General features: G+C 38.1%; 3 protein-coding genes across 7 annotated transcripts; 2 read left to right on the top strand and 1 right to left on the bottom strand.

The window, feature by feature from the left end:
• The first annotated feature begins 41 nt into the window (after window positions 1-41).
• On the top strand, window positions 42-2,855 carry LOC108006284 (glutathione hydrolase 1 proenzyme). The gene is made up of 4 exons (XM_017069742.4): window positions 42-238; window positions 306-1,291; window positions 1,632-1,825; window positions 1,884-2,855. Exons 1-4 carry the CDS (start codon window positions 148-150, stop codon window positions 2,389-2,391), a joined length of 1,779 nt encoding a protein of 592 aa, XP_016925231.2. The 5' UTR covers window positions 42-147; the 3' UTR covers window positions 2,392-2,855.
• Window positions 2,687-5,903, bottom strand: LOC108006263 (uncharacterized). Of its 2 annotated transcripts, none has more exons than XM_036820635.3 (6): window positions 5,677-5,903; window positions 4,277-4,874; window positions 4,078-4,204; window positions 3,544-3,695; window positions 3,002-3,336; window positions 2,687-2,943 (listed from the first exon to the last, which is right to left on the bottom strand). In XM_036820635.3, exons 2-6 carry the CDS (start codon window positions 4,751-4,753, stop codon window positions 2,790-2,792), a joined length of 1,245 nt encoding a protein of 414 aa, XP_036676530.2. In that variant the 5' UTR covers window positions 4,754-4,874; window positions 5,677-5,903; the 3' UTR covers window positions 2,687-2,789. The 2 variants fall into 2 exon arrangements, with proteins under 2 accessions (XP_036676530.2, XP_036676529.2); XM_036820634.3 differs by having other exon boundaries at window positions 5,681-5,903.
• A 3,678-nt stretch (window positions 5,904-9,581) lies between these two features.
• On the top strand, window positions 9,582-25,441 carry fw (CUB and Sushi multiple domains furrowed). Of its 4 annotated transcripts, none has more exons than XM_017069855.4 (15): window positions 9,582-9,735; window positions 11,211-11,471; window positions 15,921-16,183; window positions 17,099-17,573; window positions 17,668-17,820; window positions 18,741-18,890; window positions 18,968-19,144; window positions 21,102-21,397; window positions 21,458-21,866; window positions 22,264-22,443; window positions 22,503-22,626; window positions 22,693-22,805; window positions 23,085-23,438; window positions 23,915-24,439; window positions 24,774-25,441. In XM_017069855.4, the coding sequence occupies exons 2-15, from the start codon at window positions 11,276-11,278 to the stop codon at window positions 24,905-24,907; spliced, it is 3,549 nt and encodes a 1,182-aa protein (XP_016925344.2). In that variant the 5' UTR covers window positions 9,582-9,735; window positions 11,211-11,275; the 3' UTR covers window positions 24,908-25,441. The 4 variants fall into 4 exon arrangements, with proteins under 4 accessions (XP_016925344.2, XP_016925345.2, XP_065724033.2 ...); XM_017069856.4 differs by having other exon boundaries at window positions 9,595-9,735; window positions 11,226-11,471; XM_065867961.2 differs by having other exon boundaries at window positions 9,677-9,701; window positions 11,226-11,471.
• Window positions 25,442-25,549: the final 108 nt, after the last annotated feature.

Here is a 25,549-nt window from a genome sequence, read left to right as displayed (position 1 = left end):
CGCCCTGTATTCCGCATTTTTGAGATCCGAATAGGACGGTCTCACAGGCGACCAGCTGTGTTTTTCAAAATGAAAAGGATATTTCCATTCGGCCTTCGATGGGTGGTTGACTATGGGGTGAAATCAATAGAAACGTAGTTATTCGAGATGTACATTAGGATTAGTGTGAATAGTTTTATATCCGTGGTGATTGTACTCCTGGTGGCTGTCTATTGGTATCGACTACCGGCGAGAAATGGTGAGTTTGATGGGATATGAGAAAGATAGTACCTCTTTAGTTAAATGTATCTGAAATCTCTATATAGATGTTCCAAAAAAGACCCCAAGAAGACCGCCTAATCCGGAGCATCCACTGCCGCCCTCCAATTCGCCGCTTCATCGATTCTCCCGGGCGGCCATTTGTTCCGACAGCGATGTGTGCAGCGATTTGGGCCGGAAGGTCCTGGAAAAAGGAGGCAGTGCGGTGGATGCGGCCCTGGCTGCCCTCATTTGTAACGGACTCATTGGGATGCAGAGCATGGGAATCGGTGGTGGGATGGTGATGAACATCTACTCGGCCAGGGAGCGCAAATCCTATAGCATTCTGGCCCGGGAAATCGCTCCATTGGGCCTGCGGGCAGAGAACTTCTCGTCCTTTCACGATGAGCAGGAGTTCAAGAGATCCGGATGGTCCATCGCCGTGCCCGCGGAATTGGCCGGATATGCGGTGGCCCACCAGAGATTCGGACGGCTGAAATGGGTGGAGCTGGTGCTGCCCACCTTGGAGCTGTGCCGGCGTGGTTATCCACTGTATAAGCATCAGTACGACGCCCTCATCCTCAACCAGGACATGATCAGGGCTGATCCTGGCCTGCGGCGTATGTTCATCGATCCCGGAACGGGGCATTTCTGGCCACTGGGTCATCTCATCCGACCCTCGGATCAATTGTGCTCCACATACGAAAGGTTGGCCAGGGAGGGACCCCTCAGCTTCTACAGAGGATCCATCGCCGATGATCTACTGGCCGATCTGAAGGACATTGGCAGTCTCATATCCAGGGAGGATCTGAATCGAGCCCATGCCAAGTTGAGCAAGGCCTTGGTGATGCCTCTGGATGAACATGATCTCCATTTAACACCTCCACCAGGAAGTGGCCATGTCCTGGGATTCATAATGAACATATTGAGGGAGTTCCGAGCGGATTTCTCCAGAATCGAAACCATGGGCGCCCGGGAGATTCACCTGATGGTGGAGGCCATGAAGTTTGGTTTTGTCAAGCGTTGGCAATTGGATGAATCAGCTAATGAGGAGGTGGGTACTACTACTTTCTATCTCTTTCCAATTGATGAACTTCTTATTCGGTCTAACCTTCTGCAACCAAAAAAATTTCAGCTATGGAGATTTCAAGCTTAATTATTAAACTAATACTATTTTAAAGACTTCAAATTAGGGAAGTTCGATTTAAGAAAGTTTATATGTATTTTTAGAAACCCAACAAATGTCTAGATCTTTAATGTGGAATTCCTTAATAAGAAATACTTAAGTAAAAATTATCAGAATCTTTCCTTTTTAAATACTTACCTCTTTCTTCGACTTCTGAATCACAACTTTTTATTTACCTACCTACCTCTTTCTTCGTTTTCTCCCACAGCTCTTGGCGAATTTGACCAGCCACGAATTGGCGCAATCCATAGCCAAGAAAATCAATGACTCACAGACTTTCAACAGTTCTGAGTTTTATGGAGCTTCATCTGAGATACAAATACGGGATGAGCACGGCACTGCCCACACTTCAGTTCTGCATGGAAACGATGCCGTTTCGGTGACCAGCTCTATTAATTTCTAGTAAGAACATACTATCTTCTAAATCGATTATATATAAACTATTATATTTCTCTAAAAGTTTCGGTAGTGGACGGACGGGAAAGAGAACCGGAGTGATCTTCAATAACGCCATGTCCGACTTCTCCATGGAACAGATTAAGAACTACTTTGATCTTCCATTTGTTCGCGATATCAATGGTATAGCCCCCGCCGCCCGTCCCATGTCCTCGATGAGTCCGGTAATTGTCACGGAACGTTCCTCTGGGAAAGTTCGCTTGGTTGTGGGTGCCGCCGGCGGTACCAAAATAATATCCTCCTTGGCTCCACTTCTCGTCCGGATCCTTTGGCAGAGGGCGAGCATCAAGTCCGCCATCGATGCCAGTCGCATCCATCACCAAATGCTACCCAATCTTTTATCCTACGAATATGGACTACTCCAGAGCCAGGTGAGAAGCTTGGAGGACAAGGGTCATCGGTGCGAGCGATATGAAAACCGTGGATCCGTCATCTGCGGAATCGACCAACAGAATGGAACCATCTGGGTGAACTCCGATTTCCGGAAGCCAGGTGGAGTTAGTGGTTTCTAAAAGGCTGATTAAGTGGTATATCTCTATCTTCCGCTTCTGTAAATCTCAAAGTACTATGAAAATCACAATTTTGAAGGAATAATATCAGTATTATATAAGGTATTCCATATTTGTAAGAGATTTAAACGTTTCCTGCTCAAAGATATATGAATTTAGAGTTCTATTCAACTTAAAGCATTCAATTCAATCAATAGAATGTTCCCTAACCACTTTAGAAATGATCAAAAATACCTTTAAGTAATAACCTTACAATTAAAATACTAAAATAATATCAAATATGCACATCGAGACGGTATTAATATTAATAAATAATTTATTTTTATAATTTGTATCAGTTACTAAAATAATTTAAGTAAAATATTTGTATAATTTAAGTAATAGCCTAGGTGTAAACTTCCTTATACAGACGTGTAAAAGTGTTCCCTGTTGCGGTGGCAACAAATAAATAGCGTTATGTATAAGAATGTTGCAACAATGCCCAGAGTGTTGAGCGCCATCGAGAAGGCCAGCAGATACTTCCATTCGACCCCAAGTTTTCCACATCCTTCGGTTCTAAAAAGGGATGGTCTACATAATATTTATATAAAATATTAAAGTTTGGGAAACTTACTGCGGTGACTCCTGGACAGCAGTAAATGCAGAGGGGTCTCCGGAGGAGAAGGATGTGGATGAGGGCACTTTCTCGCCGGCCGTAAAGCAAGTGCAATTGTGATAGCTCAAGAGGGAGCTGGATGTGGGTCCACATTCTCCATCCGCGGATGAGATGAGCTCCGCAAACTCTATCGCCGCACAGACTAGGGCCAAACAGCAAAAGATCAATGCCAGACCGGTGAAAACGTAGGATTCGGCCAAAAGGACCTTATAGCAACTGTTCGGGGGCCTGTGATCCGTGATCTTGTGGTTCCTTCGCATCAGTATCAGACCCGCAACACTGGCCAACAGCAACTGAAAGGGTAAATATACATATAAATATAATATATAAATATATAATCAGTTATACCACTTCAGTTATATACTAATCTATCTTTATAAAGCTATTCTTTGAAATTTAATAATCAACTCACAGCCAAAACTAGTTAAACTAGTTATTATTACTGTATTGTTCTTTGAACAGTTAATATATTGGCTTAATTTTTAAATATATCAACTTACCGATAGACCACTTAGATAGGGATTGATTAGTATGGATGCATTCGGCGCCAAAATAAGAATCCAAGCGGCTAGACCAACAATCAGCAGGCCAACAGCTAATTGCATAATTAGAAGCTGTCTCGAAATATTCAGATTCCTCGTCTCTTGGAAACCTGAACAATAAAATGAATAAATATTAATAGTTGATAATAGTTGTATGTGTATAATTAGTTTATATACTAAAAGATTTTTTACTTTCTGTGGGGGTTTTAATATCAACTAGTTATCACTACAAATATTAAATTAATTAATTCATTATTAATAATTATTTTTTTTGTTTATAAAAGATTAATATTATTTTTCTAATGGTTTCCTTGGCTTTTTCAGTTATAGAGATCATATTTTAGAAATCTATTAGTCTTAAAGATCTGCTGCAATCGAGTTATAGGAAATACCCTTCCTGGTTATTGTTTTTTCAAAACAAAGATGACAGTGCTGACACCCACATATCATTTATACACATATCTCTTTGTTTTTGGGACTAAGAGAACTTACTGTCATGGTTTTTGTGATTGACAACGATCATCCGGCTGTGCCTCAGACTGTTTCGGGTTGGCGTATGTCGGCCGGCGATCTTCATGCCTTTCATGTTTTGCGGAACTGTGGTGCTCATGTATACAGCCTTTTTTGGGAAAAAGAGTAGATTTTGGATTGTCGATATTGGATATATACATAGATTATAAAGATCACTCACCTGCGACGCCTGCGGAGCTTCCAAATCGCTCAGCGGAATCTGTTCGTAGGTTGTGGCATATCGCAGTGCCCTATTCTGTAGATCGGCGGGTTGAGACGTAGCCGATGATGGACGATGGTTTGGGGGATCTGGAGCAGACACTGCTGGAATTTCATCCCGCTGCGGAACATTCTGGTACTTTGGTTCCGACTTGACGACAACAATCGGCGCTTGAGCGGCACTTTTGCTGGCCGCAGGTGGTGGTGACTCATAGTTGTTGATCCCAAAGAATTTCGACTTGGCATCGTTTAGAGCCGCTTTCACAGCGGCTATGCTATGGCTAGTGCCGCTGCCATTGAGTTCCAACTCAACTTCCGGTTCCGTCTCCAATTCCGGCTGGTACATTCCGCCGGACTCGGGGTGTGGGTGCCTCGACTGGGAGTTGGTGGTGCCCAAGTTGTCGTAGGTGCTTACGGGACGGTCTGATTGCATTGGCATGACTGGCCGATCGCCTGGCTAGATCTAGATGGACATTCCGGATCTGGGGAGTTACGAGTACCAGTACCAGGCGAGAGCACCGCATCAGGTGCTACGGGCATAGTCCCATCGGCTGCATTCGCTGGAAACAAGTAAGTTTAAAATTATTATAAGTTTATAGTAAGCTCTATATTGGATAAAAAATCACACACAATGAAAATATATATTTAAGAAAAATGTCGTGGGTCTTATGTTTCTCAGAGTACTATTAGATCTTATTGTTTTTGATAAAAACTCTCACGCCCCTAGGTATGCAACTGTAGTTTAATATAATAGCATATAACCACTATATCATTATTTCTAATGTATTATATTATCTCATAGGTTTACATTTTGTCTATGATCTTATCATATTTCTTTAGATACTCAATACAACTTCATTTCAGTCTGTTTATAATGTTCTTTTTAAAAAGAGAACTAAGAACCGAACCAAAACTATTTGTAGCTAAAGGGCAAAGGGCTATTAAAGACCGTTTCGGAAATCAATACTTAAGATTAGTAAGATTTTCCGGTTTGTTTGGATTTTATTCCGGTTTTAAAATAGGTCGTTGGCATCCATTGATGCCCCAGGTTGGTGAGAGAGAGAGAAAATAGTTATTCACAAATTCCAGAGAACGGCCAACTAACTCCGCCTTTAACTTTGGATGTTGTTATTGTTGGGTCTGTCAGGTCGTTGGAATTTTTCAAATTGTGGGTTCTGTTACGGGCCGCTGAACAGGCCGTAAATGCTGATAGTTCGTATTGTCGTTGTACAATCAAAATCTCTGATTGCCAAACACTTCTTTTGATCTATTTAGAGAAACGGCCTCGTGGGCAAAAAAAACACGCAAATAAACAGGCAGATTTTTTTGTATTTTACAACTTTATAAAGAGCAAACTCGTACCAACCCGATGCAATGGTCACAGAAAAAGATACAAAAAACGAAAGTTTCGACTTCGCTCCGGAGGCGGGGAAAGCCGAGTTGAAAAGAACCGAGAGCAGCAATACCGAAATCAAAACAAAATCGAACCGAAACGAAACGGAACTAAAAAAAAATAATAAAAACAAAAAAAGGTAAACGTTTTGGAGATTGGGCGGCACTACAACTGTACGCACCAAGAGGCGAAAACAAACTAAAAATAATTCTCACCACCGCGATCGAGCGCTTTAAAGCGAGCATTTCCATTATATTCGCTCTCTCTTCTCCGAACCGTATAAAAAACAGAAATTATACCTATATCGCGTATACCTGAACACAGGTAACTCTCTCTCTCACTCTCTCTTTTTCTCTCTCAAGCCACGATGAGATCGCGAGAGCACTGGAAAAAAGTGTAGTCTTGTGGAAGGTATTATAATAGCCAAGGTTAAAAGTGGGCAAGGGTTTTGAGCGTGAAAAATAACAGATGTGCTGTTATAATTCTTTTTTTTAAATGGGTGGAGAAAAATTGTTTCGAAAGAGGGGATTTGAGTTGTGGAATTTTGTGGTCATATCATACATTCTAAAAAACACAAGCGATAAGTGATTATTTTTTTCAGTTTACTTTAATGTATACAAAACAGCTTTAAACATTTTCCCAAAAATCACTTGAACCAAGATGACCTTAAAATTTGGGGTTTAAAACTAAAATTGGAGATTATGTTTACATTAAGAACTAACCCCAAACTGTTTTGGTAAAATGTTTATGTCTGAGTTTTTAAGATCAGGTTAATAATAAACCATTTTTCAGGATATTATATTCTTTGTTTATATTTATTATAACCCCATTTTCCGAACTAGATATTACCAGAGACTTGCATATATTTTAACTGATATTCGCAAGCTTTGAGTGCCCCTGATCTAAGCTTTTAGTATAGATTGTTCAGTAATAAAAAGCTCTTGCTCAGGTTAGCAAGACGACTAAGTCGAGCCGTTGGTTTTAAATGTGCTCGGTGGGCTTTTGTTTTAACTGGCCGCTCTTTCTTAGCCCTCGATTTCAAGACCCCCATGGAATTGCCTTTCAGTTGTCTTTGCATTTAGCAGTTAATTCAGTTATATCATAAGTAAAATTGTTAAATAATATTTGCCAACTGAGGCATTACAATGTTGGCTCAAAAGACCATAAACTGACGTCAGCTGGGAAATGGGCGTCTGTTTCTGCCGATGAGGATGACGACAAAAGGCCCGGTCAACGGACCAATGCACTTTGCGAAACATTGCGGAATAATAAATTGTCAATCATGCGCATTGAGTGGACCGTAAAGGAACTGTAAATATTTCGATAATAGCATTACCCAGAAATATCAAATAAAATTCCGCTTCCCACATAAAGCCATCATCTATACTTCAAAGATTAATTTCAGTTGCCAAAAGTACATGGACCTGGAATTAGGACAAGTATAGAAATATAATCAGAAAGTCTCTTTTTTTCTTACTATTTGCCACAGTTGACGGTTTAGAAGGCATGGCCATGCCAATTATCGGTATTAAACAGAACATGGCTTCTATTGTGATCCAGTTTTAGTACGGGTTTTAAGACTCACTTCTTTCATTAAGTTTGTTGTCGGGTTCGGTTACTCTTTGGGGACCCAACTAGTCAGCAACATTACAGAAAGAAACATGAATGAACCTAAAAATAGAGCGTGAAAGTTTGGATACCCTTGCCAATACTACAGAAATGGCAATTACAAATTTTAATTTTATAAGGATTTTTAAAACTTTTCAAAGTAATATCTCATAGTTCTTTATAATATACCTATAGAGTTATGTTTATTATCATAAATCTACGAAAAGAAGACTTACGAAATTTATGATAATCAGATTAAGATGGTTTCTGATTTTGATCACGCATCTTTTCGCCCCCGCTAATTGCGAAACTTACATACATATTTTATAGTTGAGATTTTTTGGAGGTATAAATTTGTACGAATTAGATACACCTCTGTGTATACAAATAAACTATATGTTCAGCGGACCATTTTCAATGTTGTTTTATATTATATTATATATTGTTGACTGGAGCCAAGAAAATGGTATTCAAGTAAGCAATCTGTTTCAAAATGTAATTATAAAGCTTAAAACCCATTGTATATGAGATATTCTTAAAGAAAGGTGTTATAAGCATATGAAATATTTAGCTCCCCAGTTTTCCTTCATAGACGAGATAAACTTCCGCAGTATAGTAGTATATGGAACGCTTGAATCGACTCTCGAGCGAATTGTGTAAAACTCTGCGATTGCGCATATTGTATTTCGCGTCGGCAACAACGCCACCATGACAGACATCCAACCGACCAGCGAAAACAAACCGAACTACCGTCCGCCATTCGTCGAGCGGTAAATAAGGCTACTACAGTGGAAAAAATGGTAACATTTTGTAATAACCATGTTCCTAGGACTTCAATTAATCACAATTTTATTGGAACTAAATCGTTCTTTAATATATTAATTGAGATATTTGCTTTTAACATCCTAACACTACAAGTTTTGTTTGATAATGTAACAGATAAATCATAAATGTATCTAGGCAAACACGCTTGCATCAATTTACGCATGTAATTAAATTGTTGCATAATTCGGAGTACTCTTATATAAATCTAAGATATATTATAATATTAGTTTGATTAGCATTTGTTATTTAATACTTAATATTTATTTAAGTCGCAGCTTGTCGAATTAATTATTATATGCTCTTCAGTAGGACTTAAATAATCTAAAATTAAACATTTGTTGCTTTTTAACATTTAATAACACCACATATTTAAAACATGTATTTCTTTTTTTGGTATTACTCCAGTAAACAGTGGAACGCTTTAAGAATGCCTTATATATATCACAACAAATGTAATGCAAATACCTATATAATTTATTTTTTCTGGTTTAAAACAATTAAATAACTTTCGGTTCAGAACCGGTTAAGAGCTAATAACTGTAAAGGTTGCTTTCGGATCTGAGTGATAAGAAAAGTGTGGGAGAACTAACTGCATATTTTTGCTTGAAAAGAACTGAGGAAAAAAAACTCTTAGCGTGTACGCTGTTTTTTGTTCTTTTTAACAATATTGGGAAAATATAAAAAATATTTTGAAATGGTTGTTTGTCAAGTGTAAAGGCGATCGGTCAGCCAAGCAGGCAACCGACCAATCAACCTTATGTTTGTGACGCTGAACAATGGGCTAAACAAGCATTGTTTTGGTTACAATTAATAATTGGTTACAATAATAATTAATTACACTCTACATTTACAAAAAAAAAAATTATATAAATAAATTAGACCAACACAAACCAAAGATATTCTGGAAAACATCCAGTTTAAGTAAGACTTTTGAAAAATACTCTTTTTTTTTTAAGTTTTAATGAATCGTAAAAAAAGTGTTAAAATACTACAGTTCAATATAAGATAAGTAAAACACAGGTGATCCAAAATCCTTGATTATTTTATATTGTTAAGTTGAAAAATTTAATTTATTATTACAATTTGTCAAAATACAAAAAAAATCTATAGATAATAGCGGATAAAAATCAATGATTTTTCCATATATAGCAAAAGCTTAAAAGGGGTCATAACTTTGTAATATAAGTTTCTTATAGCGGAATGGATTATATCCAAAGCTATATAGGATTACAAAAAATAGTAGTCATGACTGCTCTTTGTGCCCCATAGTGCGGAGGCTCCGATGGTGAGTCGGCTCATGCGCTCGTCGCTGCACATGCGCAGTAGCCAGCTCCGCGCAGTTCGGATGGGATCGGATCGCGTCGGCTCGGGATCGGGTCGGTTTGGCATGGTATACCACTGTTTGGAGTACGGTTCGTTGCGAACTTCTGTGGGACATTAAAACCAGTTATAAGTCAACTTTCATTCCAAGCAGACGTGCTGGGAGTACGGATCGGAAAGCGGCGGGTTTTTGTTTCGCCGTTGCAGTAGCAGCAGCGTTAACTCGTGCAAATGCAGCCAGGTCGCCTAAACGAGAAATAAGTTCACGTTCATAGGTAGCCATTAATTTTTCCCATTTTCTGTGCGAACTTAACTGAAACCAAGCCGCGCTCTTTTTCTGTTTTTTTTTGTATGTTTTTCCCTGTGTGGTTTCGCTGTTTTGTATATATTTTTGTTTTAGTGACTTTTATTTTATGTGTGTGAACTGGTCAGAGATTGAGTGAGTTTGCTTGTCTTACAGCTCCCACCCAGAGCAGACAAAAAAAAAAAAAAAAAAAAAAAAAAAAGTAGCTAAATCCGGTCATATTGAATCATGCTCATATATGAATGTTTAGCCGTTCACGATTCGTACGTACGTACATAATATATATGCAAATAAAATCGGGAACGTTTCGGATCGTACAAGTCACTTTTTGATCGAGTGTTAGTGTGTGCCCCAATATTTCTAGTTCGCCGTGTACTTTCACACACGGCTCAAATTAGCACCACTGATATTGAATTAGAGTGCCCAAGCCAGGCCGCCAAATCACTGGCTCCAAAACTTTCCTAACTCTCCACCAGAGGCTATCAACACCGCCGCAAAAGCAGTAGTAGCCCGATAATTAGTGAAAGATATATACGCTCTCACGAAAGTTGTAGTTTTTAATTTTCAGTTTCCAGATTCAAGTTACAAAAACCCCGGGGCAAAGTGAAACCGTTAAAGTGGGTTCTGCTCAGGGTAGTATATAAACGCGGGTCTGGTATAAATTATCAACTTTATACGATACAAGTCTGTAGTAGCAGCAGCAACCTTGAAAGCAACACCAAATCAATACTAGCCCTCGGGCGATTTCATTTCATTTTCAATCTATCCACACATATATATCTATATGTATTCATTCACCGTCTGCAGTCCGCTTATTCTTTCGAATATTCATGCCCATGTAGCTTACAGCCCCCAAAAAGGGAAGCCATTTAAAGTTTACTTTTACTTTTTCAATCGAAGCAATCGAATGGAACTGAATCGAATCGACTGGTGGTCAGTTAGCTATCTATATATATATGCACACAGATGTATATAAAATATAAAGAGTTATGGTATGGGATCTTAGGAAAGCGGTTGGCATCGGTTGAATTGGACAGGTGAGGGAGGAGTCAAAGTCAATGGCCGACAACCTGTGATTTTCACGATTATTCATGATTGCAATGTATTATCCAGTATGCATTATCCAGTGTGCAGTAATATATACACAAAGCATCATCATAATTAGCCAGTGGAAATTCAGTGTGAATGCAAAGTGAAACCTTAATGAACGCAGCACGATCGCTCACGCCATATGCATTTATGTATTGTGTGTAGATATCTTTCTTAAAAAATATATATATAAATGCATATAAATATAAATAATTGACAAGTGTATGCATAAATTAATCGCTGGTGATGCCACAACAAAAACAATATCATATATATAAGGCCCCAGCTAATCAGCAGCCAACGGCATTATAATCAAACGCAAACGCAAATCAACCTCAACTTCAACTTCAACTTCAGCATCAACTTTTGCAGCATCGGAAATACACGGCAGCAGGAAAATTAACAGCTGCCAACAGCAAACAATGTTTTGCCGCAACGTATTGTATACAATATCTACATCCACATCCACATCCGAATCCGAATCCGAATCCGAGTCCCAATCTCGATCCCATCGCAACCGCAGTGTGGTGGCTTTAAAAAGAGCCATGACTTCTCCAAATGCAATGCCCCTCATTATGCTGCTGCTGCTGGCACTGTGCACAGCTGGAAATTGCCAAAGTAAGTTCATCCACATCAAAGTATATCCACATCGAATCTGGGGGAAATACATCCATCCCGTAGTATTGACCCCAATATTTGTATCTTTACGACGCGCTCATGCATTCGATTTTCCAATTATCACCTCCAAATGGGGTCACCGTTGTGAGAATTTCTCAAGTTGTTTGTCCGAGTTCGAGTTCGAGTCATTCTCTGGTCTCTGGGAAAGTATCTGCTGCGTTGAACAAAAATGCAGCTTCATAATATTTTCAAATTGTAGACCTCTTTTGTAGACCGCAATTATGAACGAATGACCTTTGTTGGCAGCGCAAACAAACCAGAAAATGCTTTACCATTTGAAGGGAAATAACTCTTGGAGGTATAATCGATATTGTAATATTCGTAATTAAAAAAAGAAATAAAATGTTGTGCCTAATGTGTTGTAAATCGTCAGATATTCGTCAGATAATTTGGTGCTTAGCCAATTTTTAATCCCGAACAATCGATCTGCAATCTTATGTCGAAAACGGTGCGCAATTATTATGCGTTATCTTAAAAGCTGCCTATTAAAATGTATTATTTGTAAATTTTGCATTAATATTATTTAAAAATATTTTGCCAAATAGAGTGGAGTTTACAGATTTTAAAGAAAAATCACTTTTCCTTTAAATTCTTTTATAATCTTTTATTATTTAACGACAATAAAAAAAATGTTTTTAGAAAAATCCCAACTAAATGAATTAACATTATTAAAGAACATACTTATTTTTATTCTTTAAAAGGTTGGGAAAACCCTCTTACATAAAATTTAAACATTTATTATAATAATGCAAAATATATTATTGTCAAACAGAACACTACGCATGAAAACAATGATATAAAATGTTTTCAAAATTATACAAATTCAATTTAGGGAACATTTTATAGATCTATAGTAAAAGTACTTTAAACATTTTATAGCATTTTCTTTAGCAGTGTAATAAGAATCGTTGATGGGTTCTGCATAACAAAATAGTTCTTGTAATACTGTTTGTATACCAAAAATCCCAATTAAAACCCCGTCATCTTGGGCGAACTCTTTAATAATTGTCAGACAAATATGTAGATCTAATGACTCCCATTGAAAACCATTGCCCAGCCCTTAAGAAAATGCATGTAAAACATGAATGTCTTATGGCCTGTTTTCGTTGCGAAGGGAATAAATGGGGCTAACACTTTTGGGTCACATCGAAGGAGGGGCGAGAAGAAATGGACGGCCAGCTGTAGTGAAGCAGTGAAAGTTTCGGAGTCTCAGAGACTCGGGGGCTTGAAAGCCTCAGAGTTTCCGAGTTCAGTGGTTGAACGACTTGGAGTCTTGGCTTTGGACATGCCGTCGTCTTGAGGAAGCCACTTTGCTTGTGACATTCTTATTTCAAAAGTTTCACAAGTTCATTTCGTCGTCGAGTCGGGCCGAGTCTTGCAATACGTGATTGCGTTTGTACATTTCACCGTTTGTAGATTTACTACCTATGTAGCTTAAAGTTACAGTTACAGGTATAGCTATTGCGCCCTCCTACGTGCGCTAAATTACAATTTCCCCTAGCGATTTGTGATTTGTTATTTGTGATCGGTGTTTGATGATCATCGCCACCCGATGTTGTCACATCGGCAAATGGGCCACCTTTCTAATGCCGGCACAAAAACCCCATATTGACAAAAAGTGTTTGCCATTTAAAAGTCATATTTTGTTATTTATATGGCTTTTTCGCAAGGCACTCGTCTGGTCGGAAATCAAAATACAACTAAACATTGGTTTTGTTGTAATGATATTTCGTTATCTAAGGTCTTTACATAGATAACATTTTTTTATCAATTTATTTCGAAACAATTTCTTTTTGAGGTCTTTGAACGGGTATCCCTCTTGACTTAAGTTTCGTGAAGGTCAAAAATCAATCACTGACCAAAAAAATATTATACCATTGCACAGTGGGAATAAATATTAGTTTTTAAATTAAAAAAAATAATGTTTACCAACTATGAAATGAAAATTGGGTTTTATGCCTTTATGAAGTTTAGTTTTACTCTTTAAATTTAAACTTTTCTTAATATTTTTCAACTAATAATATGAAATATACGCTTAACTTTTTCTACAACTTTAAAATGTTATTAAAAATTCGTTTTAATTTTTTTGAAACATCTGACAAATTGAACAATCCATGAAATAGTTAGTTTGTTTTTCGTTAGATTCAAATTTTTAAATATACTTTTTTTGGAGGTAATATTTAAAATTAGTTTATTTTTTATCCGAATTTTTACCAATGTTATCCCATTTAGCATTTTTTTTACTTTATGTATATGTGAATATATCTCATACCTTCTTCTAGGGTTCTCTCACCAAATCTTGCTCTACCATTTAGAAACAAAGTTACCTTTACTTCATTTCTGAGGCCTGATCCACGCCCTTCCAGTAATATACCTCCTCATAGGGAGGATGGATGGTCGGGAGTGTGTAGGAAGATCATTGACACCAGTTAAACCGGATGAATGCGATCCGAAACTCATAACAATAACGGCTTTTTGGCTGTTGGGAAAAAATAACATCATCGAGGCAGCTAGCGCAGCTGTTCCTTTTTTTGCCAAAAACCAAAACTGACTGACATCAACCACAGCTGCAGGCCCAAAAAATACTGAAGGCTTATTTAAAAGCCAAATATCATCTAAAGAACCATCATATGCAAAATTATGGCGTTGGTTTCCCGAAAGATCTAATTGTTTTGAAATATATTTGGTGAGGTTTTGAGGCTACTTGGATAGTAGGAATACAGAATGTTCAATTTCTCTGGTACGTTTCATCTCTTTATGGGAGTGTAAGATCTAAAATTCCTATGAAAAGAGATACATAACTAGGCCACAGACCTCACTCCGCATTTCGTAACCACGTTTCGCCTCGAAAACGGTGTTCTCCTTGGCGACACGATGGCGTTTTTGTTTCTTGCCCTTTAACTTGGTCAAAAACATGTTTGCAAAACCGTTTCGCGCTCTTTTCCAGCTGTCCACTAATTGCCTCTTTATTCTTAATGCAATTTCTGGGGCCCACAAATGTATACATAACTATGTAAACCTTTTTTTTTCTTTGCAAATAAGCCGTATGCTCACCAATTTAGAAGGCAAAACAATTGTGAGAACATGGAATTTTTAGGCTTTTGCATATTTATTATGGGAATAGGAAAAATACTTTTCACAAGTTCTTAGCTCAAATTGTTCGTTTAAAAATTAACAATTTTCTTGAATGGGTCAGGGGATCCGGTGGAGAACAAAGGTGAGAGAGAGATAAAGAAAATACCCACGCAGAAAAAAAAACGGCAAAGAAACGAGATCTTTTGCGTCCTACTATATAAGGAATCGGTTAGCAAGCTCCGAACTCAGGCACCTTAACTGGTTTTATTTTCGACTCTCTGTGCTCCAAATATACTTTTGTGCACCTTGTAAGAGAGTTGAAAAAATCATTTGCGTATAGTTTACCACCCCTTAATTTTTTTATATGAGCATTTTTGTGTAAAAGGTATTCAACGAGAAAAGAAGTTTTACCAGCGCAGCAAACATTTTGAGGAAACATGTATTACCTTATCCTAAAACTAACTTTACTGTTGAATTTTAAACATTTTTAAATGTTATGTTTTAAGTATCCCAAACTATACTTTAAAAGTTCCAAGTAAGAAACATGGATACGCTTTTTCGATATATTTATATTTATAGTACATATTTTATGATATGATGTGATATACGATATTATATAATATGGTATGATATAATATGATATGATATGATAAGATGTGATATGATATGATATGATATGATATGATATGATATGATATGATATGATATGATATGATATGATATGATATGATATGATATGATATGATATGATTTGATATGATATGATATGATATGATATGATATGATATGATATAATATGATAAGATATGAAATGATATGGCAAGATATTATACGATACCATATCATACGATAGCATAGTATATGATATGATATGATATGGTATATGATATGATACGATATGATATGATATAATATTATATATTATACTATAATATTATTATTGTAGAAATATATCATGATATGATATGAAATGATATGTTATAATATAATATATTAGAGTATTATAATATATTATACTTCTCAAAAAAAGTTGACAAATAACATATAAATACAATGTATGGAAAAACATACTCCTAAAGGTTATTACAGGTGGACTTTGAAAAGTGTAGTCTGAGACAAACATATAAAAACTGTTAATCGTTTGCTGGGTATATTTAAGTATTCCAGTTTCTTTGTATAAACTTGATTGCGTCAAACGCAAGACGCTAAGTGTGGTTGCATAGCGTAGATATTCGAGCTTAGGATCTAAACCTTTCGCGTTATATACAAATGTACGAATGTCACTATATTATATTTTCTGTTTATTGTTTTCAGTCTGCGGTCCGCCGGCGGTGCCGCTGAATGCCAAGGTGCGAACCGTCACCGTCGACTCCCAGATCGCGGAGGCGCACTACGAGTGCGATGCTGGCTACGAGCTGTTTGGCTCCGCGTCGGTCAAGTGTGACGTCCGGACGGGCTGGGAGCGGGACCTGCCCTTCTGCGGGGTGAACGTGGCCTACCGGAAGCCGGTCAACCAGAGCTCCTACACCCGCAGCGGTCCTGCGAGCTATGCGAATGACGGCAAGCCGGGCAACAAGGTGGGTTCCCTATTCCAATCCTCTACATATCCCATAAAAATAAATAAATAATTTTATAATTTATTTACTTTTATTGATTTATTAACAATCAGTTCCTTTTCATTATACTAAATATATTATTTTAGTTTTTGTATTAACATAAAATTGGTTAGTTCCAATCAAGAGTTCTGAAATCACTCATAAAGGTGTCGAAAAGTATGCTTCGTTATATTCTGAACTCATTTTTTTTTGAATACATTTTTTACTGCATACTTCTAGACACTTTTACTGATTTTTGTGGCACCCCTTAAAAATATAGTTAAGATCATAACCGAAAATATATTAAATATATGAAAAACATTAAAGTGGCTCAGTTATTTCTCCTGATGTATTAATTTTTTTGCCACAATGTCAAGCACTTTTTGTCGATCTATTACAAATCTATTTATTACTAACACATTAGTCATGTTGAATTGGTTTATAAAAAACATTTTTGGCCACGCTGCCTCTTGTTTATTTTGCTGACATTTCATAAATAACCAAATTTGTCTTTTCACAAGCTTACTAAAGGTCAAGGTGTATAATGTTTGTTAATCGATTTCGAAATGATACATTCAAATTAGTGGTTGTGTTGTGTGTTTTTTTATGCCCCAACTTAGAAACAATATTAATCAATGTTTGCATATTTACCTTTTTAAAAAAATACTTTTATTTTATTTTCGACTTTGTATACATATATATTAGATAAATTAGTTAAAATGTAAAGGCATAGAAATATTAAATGTATAGGTATAGAAATATTAAAAACAAAAATATTACTTATACGCCCTGTTGATTATATGAGTAAAAGAGTTTATTTAAGCCCCTTAACGACTTGATAAATTCCTGAATTACATTTGTAAATTAACTTTAATGATTTATGTATTTCATCCATAGAATCCCGATGGCCAGGAGTGCTCCGAGACGCAAAAGGAGCCGTCGCCGTGGTGGCGCGTTGACCTCCTGACCCCGCAGGCGGTGCACGTGGTGCGGATCACGACGCGCGGCTGTTGCGGTCACCAGCCGCTCCAGGATCTGGAGATCCGGGTGGGCAACAGCAGTGCGGATCTGCAAAGGAATCCCCTGTGCGCCTGGTATCCCGGCACTCTAGACGAGGGCGTGGTCAAGACCTTCACCTGTGCACGACCTTTGGTCGGTCAATATGTGGCCATCCAACTGGTGGGCGTCGAGGGCAGCTTGAGTCTCTGCGAGGTGGAGACCTTCACCAATGACGAGTTCTCCATGGATCGCTGCCTGAGTCCCAAAATCGGAGTGGACACCGTGGTGACGACATTCTCGAAAACCTGCTACGACTTTCATATCACAAAAGGAGAAAGCTTCGACAAGGCGCAGGCCATTTGCAAGCAGACAGGTGAGTTAGTTGTCCGGTTAGTTGGGGATCCGTCTCTAGCTCTATGGTTATGTGGCCAATTGGATGGCATCGATAAATACCGCCTTAATTATAGGTGGCGACTTGGTACACGACTTTCGGGGCGCCACCAGTCAATACATATTGTCGGAGCTGGAGCGCCGGAAGACCGAGCTGAAGCCGCAGCTCGTCTGGATTGGCGCCCAAAAGGAGCCGGGCATCACCTCGCGCACCTGGAAGTGGGTTAACGGTAAGCGAAGTCCATCTATATAAGAATATGTATTATTAAAAATTCCCATACAAACCAATAATTATCATTATTCACTAGATTTATGATTATTTCCCATATACATCCCGCATACATTAGTAAATGGAAAAGATTTTCGATTGTTGATAGTACACTGATCAAAAATATGCTTGATTTAACATGAAATCATTTTAATTATGGTAAAGAATGGTTATTACAATGTTAAGACTCTGAACCACTTAAAGGCTTAATACCTTTGATTTAGGATAGAAAATAATTATTGATATTTTGAAACTCTGAGTTTAAACCACTTAACAACTTAAAAGAAAATGTGTTAAGTTTTCAATGGTACACTTTTAAAAAAGGGCATGATTTAGTTGTATTTCTGTATTTCTACAGTGCTTTCAATTAAATCATGCCCTTTTTTAAAAGTGTACCATTGAAAACTTAACACATTTTCTTTTAAGTTTTTAAGTGGTTTATTAAATTATACACTTATTATATTAGGAAACAAAAGAACTTCAGATCTAAATCAAAGTCTTAAATCCTTAAATCAACTATTATTGTTAAAAGTAACATTTACATATTTAAAATTAACTAAAACTGCAAAGGAAGAAATTCATACGAATCATAATCAAATCGAATATGAAATTTATAGATCCAGTTTTATTTTTTATAAGTGTGCAAGATGGTTGTTTTAAAATTCGAAGACTTGCTTTGTTACCAATGTATTTCTCACCTGTTAAGTATATCATTATTACCATTATAAAGTATTATATTGTGTTTAATGGATTTTCAAGATAAAATATTATTTAGATTTATCGGTTTTAGAGAGGTACCGGTTTTATATATATTTTTTTTAATTTTAAATTATTTATTTAAATATTTATCTCTTGATTTCATTTTCTATTGATTGATTTCAGGGGATGTGGTCCAAAAACCGACCTGGGGCAAAGATCAACCGAACAACTACAACGGCGAGCAGAACTGCGTCGTCTTGGATGGAGGTCGCAATTGGCTGTGGAACGACGTGGGCTGCAACCTGGACTACCTGCACTTCATCTGTCAGCACTGTAGGTCTTCCCATCGACACTCAGTGTCATCCAGTGCCAGTAAATTACCATCGTGTCCCTCTGTTTTCTTCCGGCAGCTCCATTGTCTTGCGGCTCGCCGGATGCCCAGCAAAACACCACTGTCATGGGCAAAAAGTTCACTCTGGGCGAGAAGATCCAATACTCGTGTCCCAAGGGCCACTCGCTGCTCGGTCAGACGGAACGGGAGTGCCGCCTCGATGGCACTTGGAGCGGCTCCGCGCCGACCTGCAAATGTAAGCGATATTATGCAATGTCAGGGGGCGATATATAATTGCTTAAAACTTGCTGAAATTATAAATAACCTCTTGATTAACCATCGGCTTTCGGGCAAAAATCACTTTTTTTAAGGCAGCTTGGAATTTCGGAATTTATGATTTCTTATACAACATGATTAGATGGGCCTTAAATAAATGTTATTCCAGGCTGAAACTTAACGTAGCTGATAATATGCCTGTTACTAAATTTAGGCCCGATTTCTCAATGTCATGTTAAGGTTATAGTTAGCTTGGAGTTATAATCTGTTATCATACGATTAAGTGAAAAATTCGGTCTGACAAATCTAAAAATCTGAATCTGCATTTTGAATCTGCAATCAGTTTTTTGGCTATCAAAATAAAAATAAAAGTCCGAATGAGGAATGTCATATCTCGTTGAGCTCGTTGTTTAATTTCCAATTGATTGGCATTCAAACCTGGAAATTTTTAATTTTTTCCATTTTTCTCAAAAAAAGTGATATAACCCCTTACAAAAAATGCAAAAACTGGTCAAAAAATAAATTTTCCTTAAAATGATGGGGATCGTTAGCATTTCTAGCAAGCTGTTCAAAACAGTCGGTCTTTTAGCTGTACGCCTTTATTTGACCAAACTACGATTGAAAAACCGGAAAGAAAAATTGCATTTTGGACTAAAATTTGAATCTCGTATTTTTGACCAAAATCTGAACCCTATTTTTTCGACCTAAAAATTCCGTTTTTTGGCTCCCAAATGAAAAATAAAAGTCAGAACGAGGAATGTCATACCTCGTCGTGCTCGTTGCTTAATTTCCAATCCATTGGCATTCTAACCTAAAAAATTTACATTTTTGCCATTTTTCGCAAAAAAAATGTAACTCTTTTTTCGCCATAAAAATTACGTTTTTTGGCTGCCATAAAAAAAGTATAAGTCAGAACGAGGAATGTCATACCTCGCTGAACTCGTTGTTTAATTTCCAATCATTTGGCATTCTAACCTGAATTGTTTTTATTTTTGCCATTTTTCGCAAAAATAGATGATGTACCCCCCTTACAAAAAATGAAAAAATTGGTGAAAAAATAAATTTCCATAAAAGTGATGAGGATCGTTAGCATTTTAAGCAAGCTAATCAAAACAGTCGGTCTTTTAGCTGTACGCCTTGAATTGGATAAACTACGATGAAAAAACCAAAAAAAAATGTCGCATTTTTGACAAAAATCTGAATTTCGTATTTTTGACAAAAATGTAAACCCTTTTTTCGCCAAAAAAATTCGGTTTTTTGGCTGCCATAACAAAAATATAAGTCAGAATGAGGAATGTCATACCTCGTTGAGCTCGTTGCTTAATTTCCAATATATTGGCATTCAAACCTGAAAATTTTTTATTTTTGCCATTTCTCGCAAAAATAGAAAAAATTGGTCAAAAAATAAATTTTCCCTAAAGTGATGGGGATCGATTGCATTTTTAGCAACCTGCTCAAAACTGTCGGTCTCTTAGCTGTACGCCTTGATTTGGCTGAACTACGATAGAAAAACCGAAAAAAAACGTCGCATTTTTGACAAAAATTTGAATCTTGTATTTTTGACAAAAATTTGAACGCTTTTTTTCGCCATAAAGTTTACGTTATTTGGATGCCATAACAAAAGAATAGGTCAGAATGAGGAATGTCATACCTCGTTGAGCTCGTTGCTTACTTTCCAATCGATTGGCATTCTAACCTGAAAATTTCTAATTTTTGCCATTTTTCGCAAAAAAGCTATGCAACCCCCACGAAAAATGAGAAAATTGGTCAAAAGGTATTATTATCAAGCGTATAAAGTCTACAGTCTACCTAAAATTGATTAGTCTAAAAATACAACTATATTGTATTGTTTAAGATCACTATATACCCACCTCTAGGCTTAAAATGTTTCATTTTTATGATAATACACTGCTAATTTTCCCCCAACTCTCCCGCAGATGTGGACTGCGGCAGTCTGCCGGAGCTTAAGTTCGGATCCATCCACATGTCCGAGGATCGGACGAGCTTCGGCGTGGTGGCCACGTACAGTTGCCACGAGAACTACACGCTGATCGGCAATGAGAACCGAACCTGTGCCGTCGAGGGATGGAGTGGCAAGCAGCCGGAGTGCCTGGTGGACTGGTGTCCGGATCCCCAGCCGATTACCGGGGGAAATGTGCGATTCAGTGACAAGAGGGCTGGATCCACGGCCACCTATGTTTGCGAGCCGGGATATGTGCTGGTTGGCGAGGCGGTAAGTGATGGATAACCATTTAAGGGATCTTAACCTACAATGATATCATATCTCCACCAGATCATTTCGTGTGGATTGGGAGGAGAGTGGTCGAGCAAGACGCCTTCATGTCGATTCGTCGACTGTGGAGCTCCAGTGCGACCAAATCGAGGTATATCAATCCTACTGAATGGCACCACCACTGTAAATTCGGTGGTGAAGTACGAGTGCGACGAGGATCACTGGCTGGACGGTCAGTCGGAGCTCTATTGCACCCGGGATGGCAAGTGGTCGGGCGAGGCTCCGGTCTGCGAGCTGGTCACCTGCGAAACGCCACCTGTTCCATCTGGATCCTTCGTCATCGGCTACGACTACAATGTCCACTCGAAGATCCAGTACAACTGCGATCCCGGACACATCATGCATGGAACCCCGGTTCTCGAGTGCCTGGACAGCGGGGAATGGAGTGCCGATGCACCCTATTGCGAATGTGAGTTTATCATAGGGTATTCTATAGAAATAAATCAAAAAGATAAAAAAAATTCTTCCTTAAAATCGTAAAACTACATACAAATGGTATTTAGAAAATTTCTTAAACTTAAAAAATGTTTATATACATATCTGAAGATGATTTTGTGTTGAAGTTCTTCAAATCAAAAACTTTCTGTGAACATGGATATCATATTCATAGGGATATCTAACAGAAATTAATGAATTCTTAGAAAGATAAATAGGAATAGGACTGCTAGAGTATTCAAGAAATTTAAATAACTGGAATTTATGATGTCATGAAAATGAAGAGTACGGCTATAGTGCATTTCTTATAAGGCACTTACCAATTAAGGCTTGTAAACTGATTAATTATTAAATGTTTTTCCTCCAAATAGACATCGATTGTGGTCAGATCCTGCCCATTCCGTACGGCACCCACAAGTACGTGACCAACAGCACCTATGTGGGTTCGGAGGTGGTCTTCAGCTGTGCCCAGTCCCACAAACTCAGTGGGGTCTTGAAGCGCACGTGCCTGGAATCGGCGGTATGGAGTGATACCTCACCCAAGTGCGAAGGTGAGTTTATAAAGAAATACCCCCCGTAATTGTTTATCATCCAATATCATCTTCCACAGAGATTCGCTGTCCCGAACCAAAGCTAGCTGCCCACAGTCTGCTCTCAGTTACTGGAAATGATCGTATGTACGGACGTACCCTTATCCGCACCGCCGAATCCACACAGAATACTCAGACCTACAAGTAAGTACATAGCATCCCTGATTTTCTTATGGCCCTTACTATACCTTCTTGGGTACTACCTTTCAGAATTGGCGCCCTGGCCAAGTACCGATGCGAACGAGGTTACAAAATGGTCGGAGAGGCCCTGGCCACTTGCACGGATAGTGGTCAATGGAGCGGTTCTATACCAGAATGTGTCTGTGAGTATTGGAATTGCTTTTAACTTAAAGCATTTTAAAAATATTTTTTATATTTCTATAATATTAACTTAATAATATTACCTTAAAATTCGCCAATGCTTGAAAATCACTTAAAAATTGTTCAAAAAGTATTCAACCCTATGCCTTTAACCAAAAAAAAACTACATTCAATTTTTACTGCCTACTTTTAGACACCTTTATAAGTGATTTTAACACTTTGGTTTTGATGAGTGATTCTTCCCAACTAAATATCAAAAAATATATATTGTATGTTTTTAGATGTGGAATGCGGAGCACCGGAGAACATCAACAATGGCAAGGTGGTTTTGGCCACGAATGCTACTTACTACGGAGCCGCCGTCCTCTACGAGTGCAATGTGAACTTCAAGTTAAACGGGGTCTCACGTCGCCTGTGCACGGAGCACGGAAACTGGAGTCACGAAGCTCCAGAGTGTGTGGAGGTAGTCTGCGATACGCCCAATATCAGCGAGAACCTCATCGTGGAGGCCGGTCCACGGGCCGTGGGATCCGTGGCCACCTTCAAGTGCGCCAAAGGTAGAATTATGATGGGCAATGACACACGCGTCTGCCAGAAGAACGGCAAATGGGCAGGAAAAAGTCCCACCTGCAGACGTAAGTAATCCTCCTTTTCAGAAATTATAATATTAAAATATATGGAATAGTATGTATGTAATGCATGCAAGCTGCATTGCCTAAACTGTATCTTAAAAGTTTCATCACAGAAATCACTCGGTTTTTTAAATCACCTTTAAAAAGCCTAAGAGTATGCAGTTCAAAACAGAACGATGCCTTTCGTACCTAAAATAAATTGTTGCATACTTTTAAATACCAATTTTAATATGATACCATTTAAAGACTGTGTAAATCAGCTTTACAAAGAAATCTCTAGGAGTTTTATATCACCTATACATGGGCCTAAAAGTATGCAGTGAAAACCCGAATATTGGCATTCGGAATAAGTACATGGAACTTTTGTACCCAAGCGTTTTTGTTGCCTTCTTTTAGACACCTTTATAAGGGATTTTCATACAAATTCAGTATAAATCACATTCTCAGACTATTCTAACTCCAATCTCTGCTTCTTTCAGCTGTCGACTGCGGACGCCCCCTGGCAATTGAGAATGGCCGGGTGATCGTGGTCAACGATTCGACCTTATACGGTGGGTCCGCCGAGTACCACTGCATCCCCAACTACAACCGAATTGGGCAGTATCTGCGCAAGTGCACCGAGGACGGAGCCTGGAGCGGAAAGCAGCCGCGCTGCGAACTGTCCACCACGGAGGGTCACGAGACCTCGGAACTGGGAACAGGCGTGGGAATCGGAGCCACTGTGATCGTGGCCCTGTTGGTGATCTTTGGCCTCATTTTCCTATATCGAAACAAGGCGAGACCCGTGAAGAACACGGAGAATGTCCAGGCGGCGGAGACGAAGGACGAGCGAAATGCCGCCGTAATGTCATATTCCACGCTGGAGGCCAACAACCGGATGCACATGGACAACAATCCCTCGGCGACGTTCAACACGTTCCACGGAGGAGCCGGCGGACGGAGCGTTCCCGGCGGCAATCCAGATGCCACCAGCAACGGGGAAAGACTGAACAACAATCGGTCGGGTAAGTCAAGCACCTATTTTTCTTTTAATAACCTGCTAAATCCGTAAAAAGATAAATGAGCTATGAGATATAACACTCATTTTGTATCCATTTGATATGTAGAAAAGGTATATAAGATAATGAAGGTGTCTAAAAGTATGCAACGAATTACAAACAATCATACTTCAAAATGATTTTATTGAACTTCTGTTGCATACTTTTAGACACCTAATATCACTAGAAAAGGGATTTGATAATGTCTTTAAGCTAATTTATTAATGATTAATATTTTATAATCTATTTTTTATCAAATACATATTTTATCTATAACTAATATGGACCCATTTTTTTACAGAAAACATTTACGATCAAATACCAAACGAGCAGTTCTACGATGCTCCCTATGAAATGCGCACCAATGACGAGGTTTACGAACCGGAACCGGTGGCCAGTAATGTCATCACCATCAACGGCATTTCCGTGAGATAGATATTATAGATACTATGCGTATCTTATTGAAATCCAAAGGAGGCACCGGATGGCAGCATTAATTACCGAACGTTTAACGTTTAGTTTTGTGTTAATAACTGTACATATTAATTGTTTAAGGGAGGTTTTGAGTTACTCGTAGTTCGCCTAAATCTTAACTTTGGTCACCCCACGCACTTGTACTGTAGTAGCCCCCTCGTATAAATTAGGCCTATCCATATATGTACCGCATAATCTATCTGTATACTTACTTATACTCCACTGCCCCAAGTACTGAAATCGATTTGTCGAGTAGGAATTTGAATTTGTAATTTGGACCACGAGCCAACAGATTGATATGATATCCTTATATCTATGTATTTGCTCCATATTCCCCATATTCATACTCGTATTTGTTTGTGTTGTTTAAATTATTTTAACTATGTAGTGAGGAGTGAACAATTTTTGTTATGCAATGTGTAAGAACTCGCCAATGTGTGTTTGTAAAAAGCGTTAATTTTACGAACAATTAAACGATTGTGGTTGACTAATTTATTATGATTGATGGAAAACAAAACTCTATTCAATGCGAAAAGGAAAAACTGGTAAGTGGGTAAGTGGATGTGGGGAAAAAAAAGGGGGGAGGGAGTGCGTCTTGTTTAA

Source organism: Drosophila suzukii, chromosome X (genome assembly GCF_043229965.1).
Source record: "Drosophila suzukii chromosome X, CBGP_Dsuzu_IsoJpt1.0, whole genome shotgun sequence".
NCBI classification, from domain to species: domain Eukaryota; kingdom Metazoa; phylum Arthropoda; class Insecta; order Diptera; family Drosophilidae; genus Drosophila; species Drosophila suzukii.
The sequence above is the reverse complement of the archived record's forward strand: the minus strand, read 5'-3'. Positions and strand labels throughout refer to the sequence as shown.